Genomic DNA, 12,438 nt, shown 5'->3' with positions numbered 1-12,438 from the left:
TTTCCAGCACATATAGCAGATTTGACAATAAAGCCGACTTTGACTTTAAATAAAGAAGAAGCAATTCAGCTGAAGATATTTGAAAGTACCAAGAAAAATAATAACCACACAGCACAACACAGAACAGCAATGGATAATGAACCGTTAAACACTGGACATCATTTCCATCTGCCTGAGTGACAGTATGTATATAATTCCATCATCTAGTCCACCTCCTCTTATAATTGTGGACATATTCTCTTCTTTATGTTGTGTTTTCTGTCAAAGCTGTATGCTAAATATAAACTGTAACCTCAGCAGAAACACTGGGGTGACAATACAAGATGTTTATCTGTCATCTGATGCACCTGGAATAGTCACAATTTCAAACGTTAAGTCTCTTTATAATGGAAAGAACTGCGTATTCTCTGGGGCGCTTATACCCCTACCATCTACAAGCAGAAATCCACTGAAAGCAGCTGAATGACTGTTGCTCATAAATGTTTGACAGACTAATGATCAGATCTTAGGCCCGGGTCCCAGAGCACCACAGCACCCTCTGTGAGACAATATTTGCTGTCAATTACAGGAAGACAGTTGCAAAATAGGACATTCAATATTTCTTATGAGCACGTCTTCATAAAACAATCACTTGTTTGTTTACCAAAATTAATAATTCAGTGCCCTAATGAAGACACCGTGCTTACTGACTGACTGAAGAGTGCAGCCTCACATCCTCTGTCATCTGTCACCCGGCAGACTGGTGCAGAGCTGGCATGTGACATGGTGTAAAGATCACAGCTCTTATATTTGCTGCCTATTAAACACATTGTGATCTTTCTCCACTGTTTAATGCACAGACTTACACACTTTTTATTTCCAATGCTTGTTTAAATACACTGAGAAACATGTCTGGAAGAGAAGTTAAAGTTAAGCTGGATGTTTCCATGAAGTTATCCTAGGCCATGAGTTCTTCAGCAGATTGAGCTGTTTTCCTCGAAAACCTTTAACGGCACAAAAATGTGAACAGACTGAAATTCCGCAATTTTTTTCATGGCCCACTTGGGAGTTCCAATTGAATCTGAATAACAGATGATAACAGATGTGCACCCTCACACACATGCTTAGCTGAGGTATGTGAAAATGTGAACGTTCATGTTGCTGTGCGGCATGTTAGATTTCCACATGTGCTGAGGCAGCCAGGTCTCATTAGAGAGAGAAACGTGTTCATTTGAATGACAGGTGCTCTTCAAAGCTACAATTACCTTGATTGATACAACTTTAAAATAAAGAGGCAAGCAGCTGCATCCATTTTGAAAAAAGAAAAGAATGACGCAGCGTTGTGGGAAAAGACAAAGAAACACATTTGTTACCTCCTGCCGTTTCTTTCTCTGTGATTGTGGGAACTCGCTGTTAGAAAAGATAGAATGCAGACACAGTTTTATCCCTTTCAGTGTCAGAGATAAACAAATTATGCATAAACCTGCATAACAAAAAATTCTCCATCAGGCTGCTGTGAGCTCTAAACAATCTGCCCCTTTGCGTTTGACATAGTTCTCTGGAAGTCAAAAGCACACTAGACTATTCCCTCTGAATATTCCACCTAATTGAAACACCTAATGAAGGTTAAACTATCGCAGGAGAACTCTGTTTGGAATTTTCTGCAGAAAATTGCCTTGTAATTGCCTTATAAAGTTGGAGATTGGCACAGGCCTAATAGAGTAAACTCGTCTGACGTCTGACACACCTTTTAATCTGCAGCGTGCCGAGGAGATGTTAGTGCTGGAGGACATGAAACAACACAAAAAACACCTGCAGGCACACTAGCAGCTCTGCGAGGATACAATCTGGCATCATAATGTGCTCAAAATAACTATGCTAACATGCTTGTTCTTAGCATGTGTAATGTTTGCCATCTAAATTTGGCACCTTAGCAGCCTTTACTATACAAAGCATACAGCAGAGACCTGTGTATGCTGGTACACAGTGCCAGCTTATCCACCTGTCAACATTTATTTTTGGGCAAGAGTCCACTGACAGAAAAGACTTGGCCATAAAATGTATGCAAGGCACTTTATATTCAATATGCACGTTCATATTTGACGCATTTTGCCGTATAGATACAGATGATAACCAATTAAGGAGTCACCTCTAACTCCCCTTCTGCCTGTGCCTTCTACAGATTCGAGGCGTGCACCAATGAAACAGCAGAAGTGTATATGCGCTCATATCTGACTCCGTGCATCAATGACTGTGGAACGTATGGACAATGCAAGCTCCTGCGCACCAACAACTATCTTTATGCTGCATGTGAATGCAAAGCAGGTAATGGCCTACATGTATTTTTTATATATTATTTCTTCCTTTGCAGATCAGGTGGTCTCCTTTTTTTTTCTATTTTTGACCAAAGAATAATTAATAATCTATATTAAGCGGTGCATTGAATTATTAATTAGTAATTGATAATTAGCGAAAAGTGTGACCATGAATTAATAATTTGATTTTCAGCAGTCAAAGGATTTTTTTTCATACTAGATAAGATTAAATTCGCTGTGAGGAAAATGGGGTCATCATCACTGCTGCTAAGAATTTCTAATTTGTAGGAAAATACATCATGCAGAGTGACAAGAAAATGAGGGAGAGCCAGGTGGAATGGCACAGGTCATTTTCCACAACTGACCTGACATTACTGCAATTAAATTGTATGCCCCCCCCATACTCAGTGAGTCATACAGCGGCCTGGCATTAATCTTCTAATATAAGCCATTTTGATAAGACAATAAAACTTAATTAGGAACAGGTTTTCAATAAAAGATGAGCTTATGAAACCAAACAAAGCATGTCCTCTCCGGCTTTTTTAAAATCCTCCCTTTGATCTTCTTTTATCAGAGCTGCTTTTCTCTTCAGTTAAATTCATTCTCATACTTCATATGTGTGACTGCTTCCTGGCAGGCACTTTGCATTCAGCACTTGCCCTTGGCCCGCCTCACACAGCAAAAACCTCTGTTCAACAGTGCTCACCAATATTTAATTCACACTGTCTCATCCAATCCAGCATTTGATGAGGATCCAAGGTGGCAAAGCAAGCGTGTTTTAAAATAGAGTCCACGTACCAGGAGGCTTTTAGTGTGTGTGTGTGTGTGTGTGTGTGCAGGATAAACAACATATATCTGTTTTTATTTTTACAGACAAATGTCTATTCATAAAAAAGGCTGATGAAGGCGAATCTAGTAAATAAGGTTTTCGAACAAACCTCTTCTAAAGGCCTTTTTTTTTTAAAGTTAAAGTTAAGGTTTCCCCAAAACTTTAAAGGCTGTTAACACAAAATCTGTGTGTGTGTGTCTCAGGCTGGGATGGCTGGGGATGCACAGACAACTCAGAGGCCTACTCCTACAGTTTCCAGCTGCTCTCCACCCTGCTGCTCTGCCTCAGTAACCTGATGTTCGTGCCACCCGTGGTCATCGCCATCCGAAGCCACTACCTGCTGGAGGCTTCAGTCTACATCTTCACCATGTTCTTCTCCACCGTGAGTAGTGACTGCAAAAAGTGGCGACCCTGAAAATAACTGTCCATGTCTGACTGTTGCGTAGTGTAGGTTCTGTAGGCCAGTGTAGAATCTCATGGGTTTCCTCTTCATGACTCTCACCAGAACACTAATGTTATATAACAGTAGCTACAGAACAGTTGCATGACTGCGACGCTTCCACCAAGCTCTTACCTCTTCGACAGCCAATGAGGTACCTGCTAGTGTATTTTAAGAATAAAGGGTGAAAATCTTGTGAGCTTATTTTGAGCTTATTCCTTATCTTAACCTAAAAACACATTAAAAAACATTGATGTTAGAATGAGGGGACACAGAGGTGCTAATGGTGACTCTTTCCCAGGTTTTAGGGCTCATGTGTCTGGCACTCCATTACAAAGATGCAGCTGGTGTTATTTTGACCAACAAAAGCTATGGAGTGTTTAATTGAATGTCATTGGTATCATATTAGTAATGCCTAAAATGACACTGTATGCAGGTGGCATGTGTATGTGTCTAATGACAGTACAGCTGATAATCCTGACTTTGAATGACTTTGCTTAAGAAACGATTATCCTGTGTTTCAAAGACATTTGTAAAATAATGATCAGAAATTCTGTTTGTGAGTGGCCAGCAGTGACTTCGGATTAGTCTGAGCTTAAATTGATCTTTAAGCTGATCGAATCAACAACCAGCTCAGACACATTACATCCGGCTTATTAAACAGCAGTGCATCTCTTAAAAAAAAACCTCACCTTGCACCCATCTATTAGCAAATAGTAAGTTTCGCTTCCTCTGATGCATCTGCTGCTTTTTTTCTGTTCTCACAGTTTTACCATGCATGCGATCAGCCGGGCATTGTAGTCTTCTGCATCATGGAGTATGACGTCCTGCAGTTCTGTGACTTCCTCGGCTCGCTCATGTCAGTGTGGGTTACTGTCATTGCTATGGCCAGGCTGAAGTCTATCATCAAGCAAGTAAGTGTCTCCTTTAATTATAATTCTAGAGAGTCATGAATGGAAACATGTCAGTGGGGTCTGTATACATTCATATATCTTGGGACATTAGTAAACATGAGCCATCTGACAGGCCTTTTATTTTTAGCTCCTTGCCATACTTGTCACCTCATGAATTGCCTGCACTCCTGTCCTCTCAGTAATAAGCAGGACGTCAGCACAAACATAAGGAGACCAGGTGACGTCACCACCTTCAGCTCTGCTTACACACGCTCTGATTGGCTCAGCCTAAATGGAGCTGCAGCCATTCAGAGGAGCACATCAACCTGTTTGATTTGCTTGACAGAATGACAGATGTGGGCAGTGATTTAGACCACTGCAGCCAGACATCTCAGCACCGTAATGCATTTCCACTGTCGTGCAGTCTTATGGCACCTATAACTGAGAGCTCCATATTAGTGGGAGACATCCTGGAAAAAGCCCCGAAGCAAAGAAGGGATAAGAGGAAGCTGCAGAGCTATTTAGGAGGGCTATAAATAAGCTGCACATATGCCTCAATTTTTAGTTATAAATTGAAAGATCAATGTGCTAGAATCAGTGAGGCGTGGCGCTACATTTGCTGCTTGTTGACATATTGCAGCAGATAACAGTAAACACTAACAGGTGCACCTTCTCCCTTGGTCACTCCCTGGCTCCACACCAAGATGGAGCAGTCTTAGGGAAAGTGTGTGTGCGTGTGTGTGTGTATGTGCAAATGTGTATCCATGTCCATAAATGAGACCAAGAGGAGTGGAGAGTGGAGGGGGGGTGGAGTAGTGGGAGGCAGGGAGAGTATACGAACATCTGCTGTCCTCTAGAGTTTTCATTTTTGCTTAGCGCTGCAGTACGCAGTCACTAATCAAATCGCACATGTCAGGACTGGCAAGTGGAACTGTGCGCGGTTGTGTACAAGACAGAGACACAGTGTGTGTTTGTTATTGTGTGTAATCGCAGCAGCAGTGGAGGTTAAAGCCACTGACTGACTGTGTGTGTGTGTGCGTGTTTAACTTTTGGACCTTCAAAGCCCTCACAAATATGTCAGCAGAAAAAGTTATAAGGACGTTTTTGCTGGTTCACACAAACAAAGAGCTTCAGGAGATTTGTTAGTCTCAACTTGCTGAAGGTTATTGCGTCAGAATCATAAAAATCACTTTAAAGGGTAATTACATTTGATCACATCTTGATAGTCTGGGCTCTCTAACTTTGCTCTCAAGACATGAAACATGAGCACTCAGACTATCAGAGAAAATAGTCAGATGATCTTATTAATTGCTCTGTAAAGGCTTTGAATCGACTGGGGACCCTTTGCTGCTTCCTGATGTGCACTTTCCCCAAAAATGTGACTACAGGTCGCATCAATGCAGATCACAGCAACTTGTGTTGATCAGCTCACAGACCATGTGTGGGTCCACTTCTCCTCCACAAGTTCCAGCTGCTGAACAGAGCTGATGATGTGGAGGTTAGGATTAACAGAAGGCACTGAACTGTTTATATACTGACATCCAAAAAAGATATATGTATGTTCCCATATTTGTATCTCAGTGGTTAGGCAACGTCTCTGCAGTCAGCTTAGTAAAGTAAATATCGCTCAACATGGCTCCACTCAGTGTCAGTCACCATTGTCTGATGTAGAGAAATCGCACACCCACATTCTGTGCACACAGGTATGAATGCCCACAGCAGCGTAGGCTGTTTGTGCAGGTTATGATGGAGGTGATATGTAGGTGTAACACAGAGAAGCATAAATCAAGTGTAAGAGACTTAAAAAGGAAGCTGTAGTTCCTCCAGTGGCTCCAACAGCACGTCGATCTAAAAAACTGAGTTTGAAACACCACTGGGTTTTTTAGTTTACCCAGGAGTTAGGTGGAGTAATGCACTGCTCTTCAGGAAACCTATACGATGCTTCACCTATCTGTATTTATAGTTTTGTGGCCATCACAAAAAAAATCCTATATAATTTCTATCTTTTACTGTATGAATGATGCTTAAATAGAACTAACATTTATTCTGAGTAAGAAAAAACTGTTGGTGCTGCAGCCTTCTTATTCAAATTATAATGTCGCATCATGATGAGCAATAGCTTAAGAAAGCCCTCCACAAATCCGGATCAGCGCTGCAGGTAGAACAAGCTGTAATCCACACACATGCACAAATATATATTGGTAAGCACGTCAGATAAAAATAGAATTTCCTACCAGAATTTATACAAGCTCGTCCATCACAGTGACATATAATGATTCATTACAGCAACACCGCTGCCTGTGACCCGTCAGTGCATTCACGTCTGCTCGCAGGGCATGCATGTTTGGGTGCTACATGATCCAGCAGCGCAGCATGACTGATGACTATTGCTGCACAGAGTCTTCGGGCTGCTCCTTTCCTCTTTTGGTCTGTGCCAATTAGTCCTGTTTCTTCTTGCAGCAGACCATCCCGTCCCCGCTCAAAAAAAAAAATAAAAAAATCTCCCCAATTCCTCCTGATGCTGCCTAGCAGACAGAAGAATGCAGACCCCAGGCATCCTGGCTTAAATTCTCCCAAAGCATGTGTAGCACAGCTTATTGATTTTCCTCAGTCTCACTTTATCTCTTTTATATCCTGTGGCTTTATGTCCTATTGTGAGCTTGGCAAACATAAATATGTGAATGAAAAACAACTGCTATTATTTATAGCGCTCGGCTCACTTGTTAGAATTTGTTTTTATTGTTATGTTTGTGACCTTAGAAGTGCTTTAAAATACCCATTTCTAAACCACCTGAGCCCGGTACAGGCAGTTATTTTCTGTACTGACCGTTTCCCCACTGGTAACATTAAACTGGGAGCTTATTTACATAATGAGAGGCTTTTACTTTTTGTAGCACAGACGAACATGCTGTTTGTGAAAGTCGGCTATAGATGCATTTTCTACTGTTGTACCGATAAAGCTGTAATTACACCATCGTTATTGTCAACAAATGGCATAAACACACCAAACTAGACACCATTAAATGTTCTCTGGATGGAGTCTATTGTTTTTTTGGGTGGTTCGCTATTGAGGCTAAAACAATATGTTAGTAACCTAAGAGCTGTGTCTTCCTTCCTCTGTATTTACTTTCACAGTTTGTCACTGGTCTTCCTAGATAAAAATGCAGTCCACACTCAGGACTCATCACCTGGGGGTTTAGTATCCATCCATCATTAACGAGAGATTTGGGAAGGATTACACCATTCTCTCCCAAAAGCAGCGACGTGCCATCGCTCGACCACACAAACATCCTGCTATTTGCGGTGGCTGCAGCAATGTTGACAGTGTTTGGAGGGCGGTTATTGATCCATGTGGTTTTTTTTTTTTTGTCAAGGTGCTGTATCTGCTGGGGGCGATGTCTCTGTCTATGGCTCTGCAGTTGGACCGTCACGGTCTGTGGAACCTGCTGGGACCCAGTCTGTTTGCCCTGGGCATCATGGCCGTGGCATGGGTAAGAGGAATTATTTTATATATTTACTTTACTGCAAAAAAAAAAAGTAGTTTATAGCAACAAATACATTTTCATATCATCTATAATATAACTGTATTTGAAAGACAAACATAAGGTGACCTTCCAATGTTGGAGATAAGGAAGAGTATTGATACAAATGACATAAAAAATTGGATTGTTAGAGGTATGACATTTAAAACCATACAACTGTGTATTCCTTGTTGATATTTATACATAAGAAGCCTAGAGAGATGTTCTGCATGCAGGATAAAACATCATTATGTTCATGAACAAGCTTGTTCAAACAGATGGAATGTGTCTTGTCCCTCTATTGTTCCATATGCTGGTAAGTGAAAAGGACTTAATCTGTCATTTCAGCAAACACAGCTGTAGAACATGCTTAAAAAACTGTGGCTTTCTGACCAATGAAGCTATTTTACATTAACATGGCAGGGGCTTTAAAAGTTTTGCAGCTTGTGGGTATTAGTCATGGGTTGTAGTTCCATTATAACTCAGCTTGTTCTTTCACTGACTCTTCTTCGAGTCATAATGTGCTCCCTGAACTGAGAAGATAAAAAATAATAGTCTTTCAGGCAAGGTTCTTGGAGAAAAAAAAAAAAAAAAAAGCCTTTAACACCAAACCTCTGACATGAGTTTGAAAACAAGGTTTCCTTGGAGAAAGCTTTGCGTTGAATAACGTGTGGGAGTTGCAGCTCTCAGAGTTATCTCACTGTGAGCCGGAGGATCCTAAAGAAACTGTGGAAGATGTGGACTGTTTAATTCCACCATGTAAACCCTCCGGCTTTTCCACCAAAAAGTAGGAGATGGTATATTTTACTGTAGTTTGAAATCCTTTCTCCTCTGATTAACGATATGCTGTTGTAGTTAGATTTACATAAAGCCGGTGGTTTGTTTAGGATTTGACGGTTTTAAAATTCAATTATAGATTGTTTGTGAAAATGTGTTATTAGACAAATATATAATGCAAACATCAGCGCTCAGTGTAAACACTGAGACATAATACCCAGTGCTTCTGTTGCAAATTAAAGCTCACACCAACTAGCCACAAGGATGAACTCCGCACAGCAACTTTCCCAAAAAAAAAAGCATCTTGGAATCTCATGCTAATGTGTGCAGTTTTCAAAGATAAACCTGAGCACATGCTTTGAATACTTGACACTTCATAATTTATCAGCTGCTCAGTGGCGTATGTCTGCGTTTCAACATCCTTTTCCTCCAACGCTGCTCCTCTCGGTTTGAGCGCTGCACATTTTCTACAAGAGCCCTCTTTCATTTCAGCTTGTCATGTTTCTGCAAAGCTCGGCATTCTGAATGTTCCCAGACACAACCGAATTAGATCAGTCGAGCGGAGGGCACAGAGCATCTGCTGCCATGCAGGGGTGTCATTAGCAGTAAGAGGAAAGGGGGAGAAGTTTAAATCTGTCAATGCCAAATATTCATAATTCTCTAAATTTAAATGAAGTCCCTGACAAATGCACAAACAGACAGTCCTGCTCTCCAATTGTTTGTCTTCGCCAGAAAAATATGCAGCTTTTAAAACTGTAAAAACACACTTCATGTTTTTTTTTCTTTTTATTTGTCTTAGCAGCATGATAATTTAATCAGAGTAGGATTTTCTGGCCAGAACATGTGTAATTATTTTTGTCGTGAACAGCTTACATTTCCCCAGACAGTGTAAGAATTCTTTATGATTCAAGCAATCCATGATTATGAGCTTACAAAAACAGAGAATTTAATAACAGTACTTCTTTGTAAATGCTTTTTAGTTGAAATGAAATGTTCAAGTCTCTTTTTGTGTCACTTCTGAGACACTTACAGAAAGAATGAGCATGTGTTCTGTAATTAAACAAACAGAGACGGCACACCCAGCTGCTGCCGAACAGAACATGAGCATCAATAACCAAATGGATAAGGCAGCTACCGGCCAATCACTTATCCATCAGCTGATTATGATCAGACCGATGGACTGTTGCTGCAGCATTAGGCATGAATACAAATTACAGAAAATAAAACAGCTGGTACTTGATTGGATCAGTGGGAGCGCTGCTCCGCTCTGATTGGTTGGGTATGGATAGATCATTTGCAGCACAGTCAGTGTCTTTGTTCTGTGGCTCCCAGGTTTAGTTAAAGAAAACTTCTGATGTCTTTACATGTAGGCACTATTTTTCCAACTATAAACAATCAAAATGGACAAATAGCACTGCAGAAAATATGAATATTAGATTTTTTGGTGAACTGTCCCTTTAAGGTTTATTTTAAGAAATTAGGCTTAAACATTTTTTTCATGTGTCTGTTGACCTAACAGACAGTTCGCACCATCCGCCGCCGCCGTTGCTACCCTCCCACCTGGAAGCGCTGGGTGTTCTTCCTCTTCCCGGGCACCATGATCGCCACTTCAGCCGTGGCGCTCTACGCCTTTGTGGAGACGGAGGAGAACTACTTCTACATTCACAGCATCTGGCACATGCTGATTGCGGGGAGCGTGGGCTTCCTCCTGCCGCCTCGCGCCAAGCCAGACGCCAAGGTGACCCCGCTGAAGCGCAGGCGGGGTTGCGGCTATCAGCTCTGTGTGAACGAGCACGAGGAGCTGGGCCTGGTGGACCCAGCCATCATCTCCATCAACAGCATCTGCACCAGCTGATAAACTCCACACTCCCAGCCTTTTACCTTAGAGACACTTCATTGCCTTCTTTTACTTGGGAAATTCACTCTTGGGAAATTAAGCCACAGAACTTGAACAAGCAATGTAAATACTTTAAAGCTGATGTGACACTGGATTCTTTTTTTCCCCCTTCTTGTTATTGTCATCGTAATTACTATCAATACAAATGTAATTATAATTATCTATAGTTACAGTTCTGATGAATCGTGGGTGTACAGTGGCACACTGTTGTTTGTGAATATGTATTTAAAGTCAAAGCTGAAACACTGCTGCTATCTGACGGTGACTGTAAAACTGCTTCTGTGGGTTATTTATTGGTGGTCTTGTAGACAGGCCAGTTATTATACTGTAGGGGGGCACGGGTGACGGGGTGGGGGAGGGGCGGACGTTTATCAGGGGCACGGCTTTTACTGAAATTCTTTTGAAATATATCTTTTGCACTGAGACACAAAAATGTTATTCTGTAAATTTTTATAACAACGTAGATGGCATCACAAATGTAAAATCCTAGTTGTCATGTGTGGAATGTTAGACTTTGTCTTTTTTGCAATTGCAATGTATCGCTTTTACACGAATGTGCTGAATGTTCTTCTAGAGAACAATTCCAAAGTCCAGCTGCCTGTTGAATGGGAAGAAGAAGAAGAAGTAGAAGAAGTAGTAAGGCAAAGGGGGAGGCAGGATTTACTTCAGAGACCTCAAACCAAGACCTCACCTCCCTGTTCTTTTCTGGCAGGATCTGTGTGACATCACATTCATGAACAATAAATGTTTTCTTTCTTTGCCTCAGTGTTGCTTTGCTGCATTCCAAGCTTTTAAATGTAGTGCAACTGGTGAAATCTCACACGAAGACATCACATTTCAATTCCAGACCCTAATGGAAGCCAGTGGTTCTCAGACAGTGAGATGAGACGCTGTCAACAGCATCCTCCCAGGAATAGAAATGGAGATAAATAATTCTCCTACAGAGCGGCGGCACGAAGGCAGCTTCACAGCGTACTGTCGATATGTAGCCTCTCTCTTGTTATGTGAGGAAAAGCAGAGCTGAGAGAGTTTTATGACTCTTTGCTATATTTTTTTTTTTTTTTTTGGTGTGATCCATCAGCAGCTCCTCATTTTTATCCTTCTCTGTGCGTGCCAGATTATTTCAGAAAGACTTTATTGTTTTGGCATGTGTACAACTGTACCTGCCCTTTACAGCACATATATAAGAGCATCTTTTTAAGGAATACTTGAAGATTATTCACTTCATTGTTTTGAGATACTGCTCTACTCCTTAGAGGCTACAGCATAGACTTAGTTATAAAGCTTTTTTGTGTCCCCGGCCATCGTCATGCTTACAGTCCACCTAAACGTCCAATACGGGAAAAGTGGCAGAGCTGGGTTTAAAGGTCGGCACCTGTCTGTCACTACCTCACAGTGATCACACCAACAATCATTCAAAATTCTAAACGAGTTTATAACAAAATGTAACCCCCTCTAGATTTTTTTTTATACCAGACTGTAAACTAATTCAGGGCTGGATGTTTCAACATGGGGATAGACTCATTTCTCAGCCCCTGAGTTTGCTGCTTGGGCCACAGACATAACGACCGGGAACGCTGCTAGCCAGGCTCGGCTTCAGATTAATCAAATGGAAATCCATAGAGGTTTAGGGTTGCTATAGCTTCTAACTTAATTGAGATGCTGAAGTCACATTTATCGTGCTGTGTGTTGGAATGTACTCATGCTTGTGGTTGTTTGATGCAGTAAGGAACAATTATTACATGTATTACAACATCCTTGTGATGTATTAAAGATGCAACATTCCAT

The 12,438-nt window shown here is 41.2% G+C and overlaps 1 protein-coding gene across 1 annotated transcript in view; it reads left to right on the top strand.

The window, feature by feature from the left end:
- The window catches only part of tmem8b (transmembrane protein 8B), a 30,657-nt gene extending 19,893 nt beyond the window's left edge, over positions 1-10,764 (top strand). The window contains exons 9-13 of the mRNA XM_028415039.1: positions 2,162-2,304; positions 3,327-3,505; positions 4,330-4,476; positions 7,830-7,946; positions 10,273-10,764. Coding sequence (XP_028270840.1) covers positions 2,162-2,304; positions 3,327-3,505; positions 4,330-4,476; positions 7,830-7,946; positions 10,273-10,608 — 922 coding nt within the window. The 3' untranslated portion in view covers positions 10,609-10,764. The remainder of the gene's footprint in view (positions 1-2,161; positions 2,305-3,326; positions 3,506-4,329; positions 4,477-7,829; positions 7,947-10,272) is intronic.
- The last annotated feature ends 1,674 nt before the right edge of the window (positions 10,765-12,438 follow it).

This window comes from Parambassis ranga, chromosome 9 (genome assembly GCF_900634625.1).
Source record: "Parambassis ranga chromosome 9, fParRan2.1, whole genome shotgun sequence".
NCBI lineage: Eukaryota > Metazoa > Chordata > Actinopteri > Ambassidae > Parambassis > Parambassis ranga.
The sequence above is the reverse complement of the archived record's forward strand: the minus strand, read 5'-3'. Positions and strand labels throughout refer to the sequence as shown.